General features: G+C 32.1%; 3 protein-coding genes across 3 annotated transcripts; 2 read left to right on the forward strand and 1 right to left on the reverse strand.

Annotated features, from left to right (window-relative positions):
* Positions 1-47: 47 nt before the first annotated feature.
* LOC117161007 (uncharacterized) lies at positions 48-6,677 on the forward strand. The gene is made up of 11 exons (XM_076617922.1): positions 48-3,441; positions 3,784-4,064; positions 4,162-4,247; positions 4,310-4,529; positions 5,016-5,096; positions 5,156-5,245; positions 5,330-5,472; positions 5,564-5,738; positions 5,978-6,104; positions 6,191-6,369; positions 6,455-6,677. Exons 2-11 carry the CDS (start codon positions 3,866-3,868, stop codon positions 6,670-6,672), a joined length of 1,518 nt encoding a protein of 505 aa, XP_076474037.1. The 5' UTR covers positions 48-3,441; positions 3,784-3,865; the 3' UTR covers positions 6,673-6,677.
* swi2 (Protein singed wings 2) lies at positions 5,489-10,405 on the reverse strand. The gene is made up of 11 exons (XM_033342195.2): positions 9,955-10,405; positions 9,141-9,305; positions 8,890-9,052; positions 8,657-8,813; positions 8,432-8,580; positions 8,157-8,345; positions 7,727-7,885; positions 7,489-7,599; positions 7,287-7,376; positions 6,989-7,190; positions 5,489-6,913 (listed from the first exon to the last, which is right to left on the reverse strand). Exons 1-10 carry the CDS (start codon positions 9,981-9,983, stop codon positions 7,005-7,007), a joined length of 1,398 nt encoding a protein of 465 aa, XP_033198086.1. The 5' UTR covers positions 9,984-10,405; the 3' UTR covers positions 5,489-6,913; positions 6,989-7,004.
* A 1,637-nt stretch (positions 10,406-12,042) lies between these two features.
* lwr (ubiquitin conjugating enzyme lesswright) lies at positions 12,043-13,812 on the forward strand. Its single transcript, XM_033341964.2, has 5 exons — positions 12,043-12,214; positions 12,304-12,373; positions 12,709-12,792; positions 12,864-13,126; positions 13,205-13,812. Exons 2-5 carry the CDS (start codon positions 12,308-12,310, stop codon positions 13,269-13,271), a joined length of 480 nt encoding a protein of 159 aa, XP_033197855.1. The 5' UTR covers positions 12,043-12,214; positions 12,304-12,307; the 3' UTR covers positions 13,272-13,812.
* Positions 13,813-14,147: the final 335 nt, after the last annotated feature.

Genomic DNA, 14,147 nt, shown 5'->3' on the forward strand with positions numbered 1-14,147 from the left:
TCTGCAGATTATATAATATAAGTTTATCATATTGTTTTAAAGTTAAGATTGGGCTATTTCGAGAGTTTATTGTGGATATTAGTCGATCTTAACACTAGGTTTACGGGCGTTTCTTATACACCTATCTCTATGAGGACCCGTCAAATTGATGGATAAACGAAAATGCGCATTTTCTTTAAAAAATCGATTTATTCAAATTAAATCTGAATAGAATAATATTAGGCTTCACGTTTAAATAAATTATTAATAAGTAAAGTCTTTTTTTTTAATTATCACGGAAATGATAATAATATTAACGCTATAGGGTGATCATATTTATTGAGCACATTTTTAACAATTATACTAATTTTGCTTGTGCATTTCCCACATACAATCTTTTTGCAATATATACAATTATCGCTTCTATTTTTTTTTGCAGTAGCCCACTTGGCAACTTTTTCGCATTTTTGACGTTGAAGGTGACAAAAATGAAGCGTCTGATCTTTGGCGAAATGCGAACTCCTTTCTGGATATTTTCGATCCGGTACACTCTTTACATAATATCCACGCGTTTATTGCTGCAAAACCTAAAATATTGAAAAAAAACTTGAAGGGACCATCGAAAACTCCCTGCTTTCACACTATATTTACGTGCCATCTGGTCAACGATGTCCACACCAAACTTTGTTTTATTATAAAAAGCAATGGTTTCTGGAACACGTTTATAATTGTCTTCTACTTGTATATCTATATGTTTGGTGCTTAGAAGGAGGACTTTTACGTTCGGTTTACTTTTATACACAGTAAGCATGCAGTTTTCTGATTCATATAAATTTGAGTCATCTTGTCCTTTCTATAAATTTGAGTCATCTAAAACAAAGTCATCTTGTCCTTTTTTCCCTTGAGCATCGAATTGATCTTTCTCCATATAAGGGAAACCATTCAAAATATATTTTGTTTGGACGTCAACAACAAACCAAAACTTAATGCCAAATTTGTGAGGCCTATTCGGCATATATTGCGTAAACCTGCATCGGGCCTTCATTGGAAATAATTGTTCATCTATTGAGATATTTTCATATGGCTAGTAACAAGCCTGGCTATTACTTATAAATCTGTTCCATATTTCGGATATCAGCGCAAATTTATCTGTTTGTAATCTTTCGGAGGCTTTCAATGATCTCGCTTCATATGCGCTCCGGGCACATAGAATTCCTAGAAAACTACGTAACTCAGTAGCTATGATTGTCTTTTTTCAAAATTCGATGCGCCTCGATTTCAGTGCGATCTTTTACGTGTTCCATTATGTGTCTGTCAATTATCAATTCGAAAGCACTAGTTACACAACCCGACATAATATTTCTCTTAGCATAGCTAGTAGGCCCTGCGATATCCTTAAATATCATACGAACGGGCGTCCTACCCCTAGATCCGCCTGCTTTAAGTTTTATCCACTGTGTCAATTACAATTTCAATTTTACCCATTACATTTTGGGATGTGCTTGGAATGCTCATCCTTTTATCGGCAGAGTCAGAATTAGAAAAAATACGCATCCTTTTCTTGTTACGACATACTTTCAAGAAGTTCTCTTCATTATCCGAAGATCCTTCTGTCTTTCCACTTTCAGTGTATTCAGAACTTTCATTGTCAGCTTCGCTTTGGCCTAATTCATATATTGATCTTCTTCGGCGGTATCCTCAGATTGGTCAAAAAAAGAAAATACTGTGCCCAAATTCAATTATCCTGTTGTAAATACTTACAATAAGCGGAGAAAATAATGGGAAATGTCTACAATAACTGAAACTTTTGCACACTGTCTTTGAAAAACGGTTTGTTTATGAAATCAGCTAGCCCGTCAATTTGACGGGTTTCGTAAAGATAGGTATATTACATACAGATTTCAAAAACTAGAAAGCCTAAGAAAAAAATAATTATGGGTATAAATTCTATAGATGAAATGATTAATTTACGATGCGAAATAGTTAAAATTAATGCTATGGGTTTTTGAGATATTTCATTTCGAAGTTTGAAATCCGTCAAATTGATGGGTCCCGTAAACCTAGTGTTAAATAACTATGACAAGATATAATTTATTAGCCAGGTACAATTTGCTGTTATTTTTATACTCAGAGGTAAGATCGGAATACTTATTATTTTATTGAATGGATAAATCTATCACACCGTTCTGAGCCAAAAAAATCTTTATTGCACGCGCTTACAAAAACTAGGGATAAAAACAAAAAGGCATCTTAAACCTATCGATTAAATCTATCGATTGTAACTAGGATCATCCTCTAGTTACTATTTCTTATAACTAACGCATCTGCATATGGATGGCGAGCACGAACTCACGTTGTCATTTTTAACACAATTAAATATTAACCCTTTCAGTGCTAAAAGCAGAGATATCGTTGCGTGTGTGATGGCGCTTTACTAATCGCTTTGCGAGAAAACTTTATCACAAAATAAATTCATGAAACGTTATAAATGGTTAAATTTCTTTGCAAAAGTCCTATGTGAGATGTTCCATAAATTGAAAAGGTTTATGGGTTTAACTTTTCGTAATATTCCGCGATGGTTGATACCGAGATTGTGTATACGTTGTGTCATAAGATAAAAATTCGACACGGGAGATTTGCTTGAGACCGTAATCACAGATTTTAGATAACACTGCTTATAGTAAAATATTTCCTTATGTTTCATAAAATAATCTTGCATCAACAGGGCGAGAATAAAATTTTTGATAGGCCTGTGCGAAGATCACGCAATCTGTGCAATAAAGGATTACGTGGCGTATACATTAGTCATCATCAAAGCTAAGTAAATTATTTGCGTTAGCAACAATAAGTAAATATTACACATTTTCAATAACCGGATAACTTTAAATGTTTATAATAATATTAGGATGTTATTTCAATGATGTTGTACTAGCTACACGAATCACTTATTTTGAAGCAAATAATCCATGACGTTTGTTGTGCATCATGGGATTATCATTTAGTTCTCTGTTTGCATGTTTCTGTTTTTAGAAATTTTTCTACAAATAATTGAAAATGCAGTAATTATGTTTTATACTACATGTTCTACATCAAATTATGATTAAATGATGATTATTCTTATTTGTAAATACTATTTATAAAAGAAAACTGACCTCTCCATTTTTCTTAATGATTTTGAATAAGTATTATTGATATGATTTTCAATAAATATTGAAATATAATTGGCATTAATTTATTCTCCCTTTATTTCGTAATATGTTTCTTTTTGAACTCTGTAAGTATTATTTTTATTTTTTTTTATTATTTTTCTCTCAAACCTTACCAAATTACATCAAATTGGTTCGATATTTTTCGCTTAGGTACAATTTTTTCGGTCGACACTAAAGGGGTTAATGAAGAATAAAGCAATAAAAATTGCATGACAATAATACAATGCCTAGATAATGACATGAAATGGGATAGGTAATATTATATTATACAAATTATTGATCTATACAAATATTACCTAAAATTTGAGATGAAATTTAGAAATTTTAGATTTAACTTCTTAGAACCGCAATCAAACGTAAATATGAGCTTTTGTTGCATGTGTAAAGATTTATTATATTCATCACTTTTTATTTTTTAGATTGCACTTTCTATTTATATTACTTGTTCGTATAATTTAAACTACTACTGAAGCAAAATGCAATAAGCCGGTATAAAAAGTATCAAAGCCAACTCAGTGTTGCTATAAATATTATCGTCTATTGTCTGACATACTGTCAATCTGTCAATGAAACCAAGGCACATTCTTTTTTACAGTATACGTTTTTGTTGCCAGTCTGGCAATCATACCAAACCTTAATATCTCATAAATAGGATACAATAAAGTCCACGTTGTCGAATGTCTGAACGCCAAGATTCTACATGTCAAAAATATGAATTACCAAAATCATTGCAAGGTACAGAGGATGCCGAGTTCGTCTGGAACATGATAACCGAAAGATTCCCAAATGCGGCACCGCTTTTATGTGAAATGGAGACGGTTATCGATCGAGCCGAAGATCTTCTTCAGCAATTACGAGCACCTTGTCGTGAAATTGGTAGGTCGCGATTATTTACATAAGATTTCATTCATTTTGTTTTAATTATCCATGAGTTCTAGTATTAAAAAAGATGTCTCACTTTATGATTCGATAGAAACATCTACCTCTTTCTTTACACAAGATTCAGAAGACTCAACTGTAATGTTTTCCGCTAGGGGATCGGTAATCACTGAAAATGACGTAGGTATCAGAAACCCAATACTATAAATTGATCTTTACGATTAAATATACGTGTGCCATAGACTATAGAAGAAAGTGATGCAATAAGTAAGAACGTGGCCGAGATACAAGTTTCAGAAAGCAGTATCGACGAACGAGAAGTTAATTTAATTGATGAAACTCAAAATTTGGTTACTAAAGAACAAGATATAGGAAATAAATCTAGTGACTCGCTGATGATGAATAGTTCTACTACGCAGAAGTTTTCAAGCGATGAATCTGCTTCTCTTAACGTTGAAACAAGTTTGCATAGTCTTATTTATTGATAAGATTAAAATGATGCTCTGTAATAATCGAAGGTCTTTCTGAAAAAAGGACTATAAGACAAAATGAATTATGTAAATTGCATTGGAAGTTTTAGTTCCTGTCTTCGATCATTATTATTTGAATTGATAACTATTGGATTGTAGATATTTATCGAAATTCATATTTTTATGAACGTAGTTTGAGAAATGAAATCTACATAGGAAATTATCTTATTTGCTAAACACTATAATAAATACTATACTTTAGATACTTCGTATATTTTTGTACATCGCGCATTAAACGCATAAAGAAGTTTACGATCTAATAATTAACATAGCTCTTATATATCTATAAAATGAATACAAATTATATAATAATTCAATTACTTGACTAGGAAACACATCTCGATATCTATCCGATAGACTTATACATCTTCTTTTTAGAAAATTATTCAATTGATTATTGATTATTATTTTCATGTAGATACCACTAAATTGATGAAAGAGACGTGTAGCTTAGAGGAGTGGGGTAAAATAGCAGATGCTGCTATGCGACAAGACGCTGGTATTAATAATCGTTATAAAACTATTTCTTTCGTATCACTAAGTCAACTGTTCTTCCAGCCGAGGTACAATCTGTTAAAAAAACAATTAACATGTTCGAAAAACGAGCCAATTTCGAAGAAACTAAAATGGAAAGCCACAGTGTAAAAAGTAATTTTATCATACATTTCCAATTTAGTCTTAAGTAAACAATTCTATAATATAATTAGATTTCTAAGATCAAACGTTTTATAGAACACGAGGATTCTTGTATTACACTACACCGCCAAGAAACATGTGCTGACGTTGGTGATTCCGTTATGGAAATTGGCTCCCATCGAACCGCAAGTCAAAAATTTATCGTCGATAAAGATGATGCGATAAATCTTTCAATTCAAGTAAATGACAATCGTCTTTGTTTTCTCATATGTACAATTTATTATACAATATTTTTACACAATTTATTGGACAATTTAAAATCAATTAAAGGGTAGTGGTGACGACAGTTCATCGAAAATCGTTAGTCAAAGAACGCCATTAAACATTTTAGAGGCATATGCAAAACGTTGCAAAATACCAGTTGAATATGAATACACAAGTGACTGTTCACATCGTCACAAATCGAACGTCTATGTAATACGTGGAAATTTCGCTGGATTTGCTGGTAATATCTTACGTAAATATTTAACGAATTCACTCGACGCGTCAAAATTGAAAAATTGCTTCATGTAACTTTACACGTTTGGCTCCGCTTTCGTCGTAAACACTATTTTTCTTAAATAGAGCAAATCTTTTTTTAAAAATTAGATAACAACAATATAATTGATATTAACAATTAATAAATATCGTTGCGTAAAAATTTCAATATTGAGTTCATTCAAAGCAACTTATATGAATTAACAGCAACATCTAGAGGTTTAACCGAAGAATCAACAAAGAACGACTTAGCCGCGAAAATTTTACAAATGATTGCGAATCAGGAGATGAAGGACGAAAAGCTAGGTGCTCTCGTGGATCTTACACAGGAAGAGTACGTACAAGCCTAGTTCACAACCATTGACCCTTTACTTATCAATGTTAGATGATCATAATTAATAAGTTAAACGTTATCTACAGACTGTTGGAAATAATTAATCTAGGCGCGGACGGTCTGAGAGAAACAGCTCAAAGAAAGTTATATCAACTTTGTCTTAAAAAAGGAGTTCCAGTTCCAAAGTATTGTGTGGAAAAAATGAAAACTTATCAGGGTTTGACTTACGTTGCTACTTGCTCTGCGTTAGGCTATATCAGCGAAGGTTTAGTCTAGAAATTTGGATAACAACTTTTCTCAATTCGTTTTTATTTTCTGCATCTTGTTTATCTTTTTTTAAATAAATACAGGTCGTGGTGTGAGAGAGTGTGTGGCAAAGAAAACAGCCGCTGACGAGTTGTATCATCAATATTGCGAGGATCAAAAAGCAGAATCGAAGGTGAGCTTCCTTAGTCTTATAATCTATGCATATTACAGAGATCAGGATTCTAGTGATCTTTATTTATTATATTATATTTTCTACCTGAAGTTTTCTTTTCTTTTAATTTGTGCTTTACAATTTGTCTAACTTTATTACTAAATAACATGTGGATGGTATCCCCAGCGGGATACCATCTTCCAGTTTGTCTATTTTATTTCTTTAGTGAGGTCAGTAGGATGTTTTTTTCTTAGTCTTCTTCTTATATGGGTTTTGCTCGTTTCAGCAGCCAGCTGGTTTCGATGTGTTGCCATTCTTTCTTTGTATTTATTTGCGTATCTGCCGATTATTTGTAGTTCATCGGGATTTCGCCAACGATTTTTCCACGATACTGTAATATAATCCATATAATCTCATATAATATCCGAGGAAAATCTTGGAATATATTTGAAGTCGTACTTCTTACATGGATAAGTATTCATTTATGGTATCTTAGCAACGATCCAAGGCAGCTTGCCAGTTTTTTTGAAAGACCAATAGTCGTACAACACTTTTCCGATGATCAAAAGTATCAGAAATGCTAGGATAATATTTAAAATGTCCAAGGGATGAATTATAGGATCTTCGTCCGAGGAAACGCAAATTTCAGTGCGCCTCAAGTCTTTTATCTTTGAAAAAGATATATGAATCGTTTAAGTTAAATGTTTAAATATTCTTCATCGAAAAACGTGATGAAAAATGATTACAATTCTTACGAAACTTACAATTCTATCAGAAATGTCATCCCCGTTGGTAGGCGAACATCTGACATCATTAATGTCTTTTATTAAATTCGTATACCTAATGAGGAGCTCCTGCAAATGAATGAAACTTCAATGTTTTCAAAGTCCTTGGAACTTGGCATTTAATTGAAAATTTCTGATTTCTTTATATTATATCAATCCACCATGATGATTCAAATTTTACCTGGAAACCTGGTGTAAAAAGACAGTCGCATCTCCATGGGTTTTCTCCAAGATACAAACTTACTGCGTTTCCATTGTGTAGTAACACGTTTTCTAGGGCATACGTAGGCAACTGAAATAATAACAGAAAACTTTGATTATTTATATTGTATTAAATTTACCGGTTCCAATCAAATGCAAGTCCTCTAATATCTTTGTTCCAGTAACGTGTCTTCAATCGACAAGGATATAATACGAACATCTGTTAATTTGTTTCCACGGAGACTAAGCAATCGAAAACGATCCACCCAACTAGACCCCTCCAATTGAACGATCGATTCGATCATATTATCATTCAGATATAAGTCCTCTACTCCTTTATACACAGGATTTGTCGTGAGTGGCCTCAAATCCTGTATCTACAATTAAAATTCTATTTTTTAAGAAGCATTCAGCCGATCTGTATTATTGTCAACATTGTTGTCGATATTTAGGATTCCCAATATTATTGTACGTAAAAGGTCAACCTCTAGTCGATCAATATATACATGTATTATTAATACAACATTGAGCACATTAAACCTTGACAATAATATTGACAAATAATATTGATCGTCTGAATACTCCTTTAGTTATTAACGAGTTTTTAATATTAAGCATCTCGAAGAATAGTATTTAAAATGTTGCAACTTTGTTTCCAGATAAATGAAGAGTAGTGGTGTTGGCGGGTAAGAAATTTGGCATCTCGGTTAATCCACGATGACTACAGTTCACCGAAACAAAGGCCGTCAGTTGCTTCTGAATATGTTTCCCTCCGTTACCAAATACGTATACTAATTCACACTCGCATACAGTCTTTGTACATTCCTCTTTCAACGTCTAAAATAGTAAATTTATTAAGTTCAAAAGGTTTGCATAGATTAACGTTGCTTCTTACGAATAAACTGTAATATAAAATTGATTACAATAATTATTTCCACAACTGGAATCAGTGACCTGCCGTCATAAGGAACTGTGCAACGTAAATGTTCTTTATCAGCGATTTTGTGACCCAATGAACCCGTTTCTTTGTTTAGAATCCACTTCGTATCCTCCGTACATTTCAAAGGATTGCCTTTTTCCAAATAAATTGTGTTTATAAATTAAATTCACAAAAAAATTTCATTAATGTATCATTTTTTTTTTTTTACCAGAAAGATAAATGTAATGTAACGAGGAGATGTTGAAAGTTTCAACATCGATTTCTGGAAAGCTGTTATTTCGAAAATCCAGGCTCTTTAAGTTCGAAAGATTGACGAACGTATTTTCTGGAAGTTTTTTTAATTTAGTTCCAGTTATTTCCAATTTCTGAAGGAAAATATCACTTTTGTAAGGACAAAGGAAATACTCGATGAAATACTATGAAACAACAAAACATCCGAACCTCAATCGATCGAGACTCGTTTGGGAAGGATGACACTAATTTAGTCAAGTTTCCTTCTCTGATTGTTAACTTTTTCAAGGAAGAAAATCCCTGTAGAACATTCTGAGGATCGAAGGTCGTCAGGGGCCAATAGCAAAGCACCAATGTTAGCACGTTCTCATCTCTAAACAGTCATACTTAAATGCTTTTCTCTCCGTACCACAGCTATTTAAATACTCATTAGTAAGTAACGAAGCATTGGCGATAATCACCCAGTCTTCCATTTATCCTCGAGGCCATGAAAACAAACCAAACGGTGATCTTCTTCCTTAAACTTGCATTCGGTGCTCGTGTTCGAGTTCGTTTGACGTAGCTCGCAATTTTCTTCGTTCGCGTTCGCCAACGAGAGTTGCGGATTCATCGAGAAGAACGTTATCCTATTTCGATCATGCGTTAATCAATAATTGGTATATATCGCAAAATAACGAAAAAAAGAAAATATCGACGGACAATATGAAAGATGTTTTATAAAATTATTTCAATATATCTGTCGGTTGTATCATTTTTCGGCCACGTAAGTTTCGAATATTGTATTGAAATAGTGGCAGAATATTATCTAATCTTTCGCAGCTTAATTCCTCTTCAAACACGGAAGCATGTATGCGCCATAATTTAACAGACGCAAATAATAATAATCCTCCGTTACTTATCTAATCGCCATTGTTTCAATTTCTTCTCGATTTGAACATTTTGAGACGATCGATCAGGACGAGTAATAGTTTTTACGCTTGAAATCGAGTTCCGAAAGATTTTGCAGACGCGCAACAGAAAACTGACCTTCTTCCCGTCGGCAGCGGTATCCGTGTTTAATTAACCGCCAGTATAACGTTTGCTTGACCAATTTTGAATTTTGTGCGATCAGCCGTTTTATTATCAAAGAAAGTATAATTCTAATAAAAATTGTGATCGCGCTACTTTGAAAACTGAAATTTAACATAGGAGGACCAAAAGCGCGTAATAGATTATTTAATGGACAGATTGATAATAATAGGAAGCTATAAAAATGAAAAATGAAAAATTACTTACAAAAAAACGTAACTTAACGCTTTCCACATTTTAAATGATCGTTTAAACAGATCTTGCCCTTAAGAAAAATGGAGTGTTTAATCAGAACTCAACAAGAACGTTATAAGTATTTTATCAAGAATTTTCCATCGATTCGTTAATCGTAAGTGTACACAGGAAATAAAGAACCATATTCGAATGGTGCACAAGTGTCGACCGTGGCCTGGTGATGTTAATGAGAGAATCGAAGCTGATCCTCTTCTGTCGGATGAATAACTAAGACGATGCGAGGGTTTAACTACGAGAGAACATATTGCAAGATTCGAGCGCAGACGCAAACATTCGATTTACATAGTGCGCCAATGCACATTGTGATAATTAGATCTGTTAGAATGGAAAAAACAATGATCTGTAATCGTTTACTTGAATATTATGGCTAAATGGCCATACGTATGTTACGTATTTATGTATGTGAAGAAATAAAAATATTGGTTAGATTTCGTAATACTCACATATCGAATTATGTAAAATCCTTCTACAAATTTTGTAATTATAATGTATTCTAATTATAACGTATATTAGCCCTATTAGATTTTTGGTATAATAGCATGTTCACGATTTACATTAAGATTTAAATTGTATTCGTCATGTTTCCTTTAGAAAAAGCTAGATTTGAGTAAAAGGAAAAAAATTAACCACCTTTATCTCGTTAGTTTAAAACCTTTTAACGCTTTATCAGCGGAGCACATCCTGTTTGAAATGAGCGGGTAAATTGACGAGATGCTTTCATCGTCATATTATTCTGATATTCAGGATAAAATTCTCTTTATTTTTTTCTATCATATATTTAACGTCGCAGTAAGAATAATATTTGATATTAAGCAGCTTGTTTTTAGATCATATTATCCTATCATAAAGGATAGAATTTAATAGAAAATTCACCGGAGCTATTTATAATCCAGAACCTCTTTTCTACCTATGTTATCCCAATACAAAGAACGAAATTTGATAACCAATTTATCATACTTACAGAGGCGCCACCTAGCGTTGAAAGACCTCCATTCCTCTTATGTTATCCCAATATAAGAAGTAACTTTTGAGGGAAAATTCAGTTTAACTATAAAATCGTATCTTACTTATAACCTCTAATACCAGTATGCGATCCTAGTAATACAAGTAGAATTTGAGTCGAGTTTCGTAATTATTTTATTTTTAACGGATATATGATATGAAAACATATATGTATATATAAGTATAAGCAGAGACGACACGAAACGGAGTAATAAACACGACAAAATTACTGAAATTTAATAATTCTATTTGGTACGGAGATACGATTGATAAACAGAGTATGTTTTATTAATATTATTATTATTTCATATCCGTATAAATACAAGATGTATTACGTTAATATACATTGGGAAGATATTTCATTCAAAAAGATTACTAAGAATATTTTTCGACATTTATCATTTAATTGCTATATACAACAAAATAATATAACAATCTAATAATTTTCTGGATATTCATGCCTTTTTATTGATTTGATTTGTATATGTATATGCATGTAATGCTATGCTTTCTGATTAAGATAAAAGATGAAACGTAAGAAGTTTGATGAAATAAAATAAAAAAGCATAAAGTGAAGAACAAATGACTTAAAAATAAATTACGCTACTTTAATCATATATACACAGTCGAATATTATGGTAAAGACTTACATTTTTCTTGCAAGTATGTATATATTTAATTTTATTATTTTTAATATTTTTGTTTTCCTTAAAGATATGATTAAACAATTTGAATAGTTCACAATGTTCGATTTTAAAGATATTGTTCTCTATTAATAATATTAAGAAATTATGCAAAAAAGATATATATATTAATTCTAAAAATAAATATATTATTTAACATTTATGAGTTAGTGAGAATTTTTTATTAATAATAACTAAAAACGCATATATATAATTAAAATTAATCAGCCAACCAACGAATTGGACAAATGTACATGTACTTTGATTGGTTTAGCTCTGCAGGACTTGTCCAAGACACGTGTCCTCTTTTACCAGCAGAGGTCCCCGTGTAACAGATGCTGTGTTTGCGAAAAAGAATTCACAGTGAGATCCGAACAACACCGAGGACGGTTACAAATCCATAGGTTTTCTGAACACGCACCCTAATAGAATCGCTTTCACCCTTGTGTAACTAAGTATTTGATGAAATTTCGGCGCAGAAAGTGCCCAGAATTCAAAGTTGTGGATTGTTATCGATAAGCTTAGTGGTAATGTCACAATTGGTGTTTGCGCACCACGTCCCGATTATATTTCGCGCCGAAATACATTACGCTAATATAACGTAAAATTGTTGCAGATTAATGTCAGGCATTGCGATTGCTAGGCTCGCCGAAGAGCGAAAAGCATGGAGGAAAGATCATCCTTTTGTAAGTTATCCTTTTGATATATTATTTTTTACAACTGCAATCATTAATGTGTATGTTCCTTCTGGTCAGTCTGAACATTGAATTATTTATTTAAACAAAATCGCATTAATAAATAAACATCTCTTTATAATATTATTTGATCATGAACAACTGTTTGTTATCGAGGTAGAAAATCGTTTTCGATAAAATAGTTCAACAGTTAAAAATCCTAACCTTGCATACAGAAACGCGTGCGTTATTCTGGACGTATATAGTATACATGGATATGTGTTTTGGATAAACGTCAATCTTTTTGCATGTAATGTGTATTGAGACATAATTTAACTTTTGTAAAGGGATTTGTAGCACGACCTGTTAAAAATCAAGATGGGACACTTAACTTGATGAATTGGGAATGTGCAATACCAGGGAAAAAATCTGTGAGTTGTAACACATAGTATTAGCGTTAACATTCATTTTCACGATATTATTTGAACATTCAATTTCGCAGACACCATGGGAGGGTGGATTGTACAAATTACGCATGATCTTCAAGGATGACTATCCTTCTAGTCCACCAAAATGTAAATTTGAACCTCCTTTATTTCACCCAAATGTCTACCCTTCAGGAACAGTATGTTTGTCTCTCTTGGACGAAGAAAAGGATTGGAGGCCTGCCATTACAATTAAACAAATTCTCCTTGGTATACAAGATTTATTAAATGAACCAAATGTCAAAGATCCAGCTCAAGCAGAAGCATATACAATATATTGGTATTATATTTATTTTATATGATGTAAAACTTGTGTGTATATGAAATTATTATGGGAAATGTGAATTTTTTATTACAGTCAAAATCGCTTGGAGTATGAAAAACGTGTAAGAGCTCAAGCGAGAGCAATGGCTCCACAGGAATAAAACACTATATTAAGTCTCATTAAATTCAAATATTCCAACTACATAAAGAGGTTATCATATATCTATAACACATTCTAATAATCTACATTTCTTATCTTTTTTATAAGTAACACTAGCGTATGATGTAGTTAATTTACAATTATCTGCATTTTTTCTTGTGACAAAATTCCTATATGTTCTTATGTACTCTATAGACAGTACTAATTAAGACATAGATAAATAAGATACTATCCTACTACAGGAAGGATTTTACATATTGTCACGCTAAATTTTTTGTTACCACTTATTTATAAAATCTGAATGGAAGAAGCATTTTTTTAAGTAAAAAATTTAATTCATAAGAATTAATGAATATTCATAAGTCTAAAAACTTTGTATGAGGTACATCATGTAAAGGAATAAAACAAACGCGACACAAATCAGAAATATTCGTTCATTCTGCAGGTTATAAGCTGTCAGTATCACTTAAAAAAAAAATGAATTTAAAGTCTTGTAAGGATTGTACAAATCTTAAGAAATAAAGTATTCCAATTGATTCAAATTTTGTTGTTTTTAACCAAAAGTAATCTTAACTTTGCAAAAAATCCAATATAATTACATATTCAGTTGTATGTAAATATGATAATTCGATGTTTGGATGACTTGACTCAGATCAGATTGTTGCTTTTATACAAGGATAATTTTGTGGTGGGAAGGAAATTAATCTCATTCGACATTCAGTATACTGAAGAGGGTCATCGCCAATCAACGTTCCATGTTACATTTCGTTTCACAGTATGATTATCGATCGTCGTATTTGTATTATTTCCTTCCACGAAGAACATTAATTTCTATTCATAGTGCTTAAAAAATTATCAAGTGTGAATAAATAACTCG

This window comes from Bombus vancouverensis, chromosome 4 (genome assembly GCF_051014615.1).
Source record: "Bombus vancouverensis nearcticus chromosome 4, iyBomVanc1_principal, whole genome shotgun sequence".
Lineage (NCBI taxonomy): Eukaryota > Metazoa > Arthropoda > Insecta > Hymenoptera > Apidae > Bombus > Bombus vancouverensis.

Coding starts and splice junctions, on each gene's coding strand:
- LOC117161007 (XM_076617922.1), top strand. CDS start 3,866: ATGTCTGAACGCCAAGATTCTACATGTCAAAAATATGAATTACCAAAA. Junction 4,065..4,161: donor AGCACCTTGTCGTGAAATTG/GTAGGTCGCGAT, acceptor ATGATTCGATAG/AAACATCTACCTCTTTCTTT. Junction 5,739..5,977: donor AAATTTCGCTGGATTTGCTG/GTAATATCTTAC, acceptor ATGAATTAACAG/CAACATCTAGAGGTTTAACC.
- swi2 (XM_033342195.2), bottom strand. CDS start 9,983: ATGTGGAAAGCGTTAAGTTACGTTTTTTT. Junction 8,581..8,656: donor ACATTACATTTATCTTTCTG/GTAAAAAAAAAA, acceptor ATTTGGAAAAAG/GCAATCCTTTGAAATGTACG. Junction 7,191..7,286: donor ATGACATTTCTGATAGAATT/GTAAGTTTCGTA, acceptor TCTTTTTCAAAG/ATAAAAGACTTGAGGCGCAC.
- lwr (XM_033341964.2), top strand. CDS start 12,308: ATGTCAGGCATTGCGATTGCTAGGCTCGCCGAAGAGCGAAAAGCATGG. Junction 12,374..12,708: donor GGAGGAAAGATCATCCTTTT/GTAAGTTATCCT, acceptor ACTTTTGTAAAG/GGATTTGTAGCACGACCTGT. Junction 12,793..12,863: donor CAATACCAGGGAAAAAATCT/GTGAGTTGTAAC, acceptor TCAATTTCGCAG/ACACCATGGGAGGGTGGATT.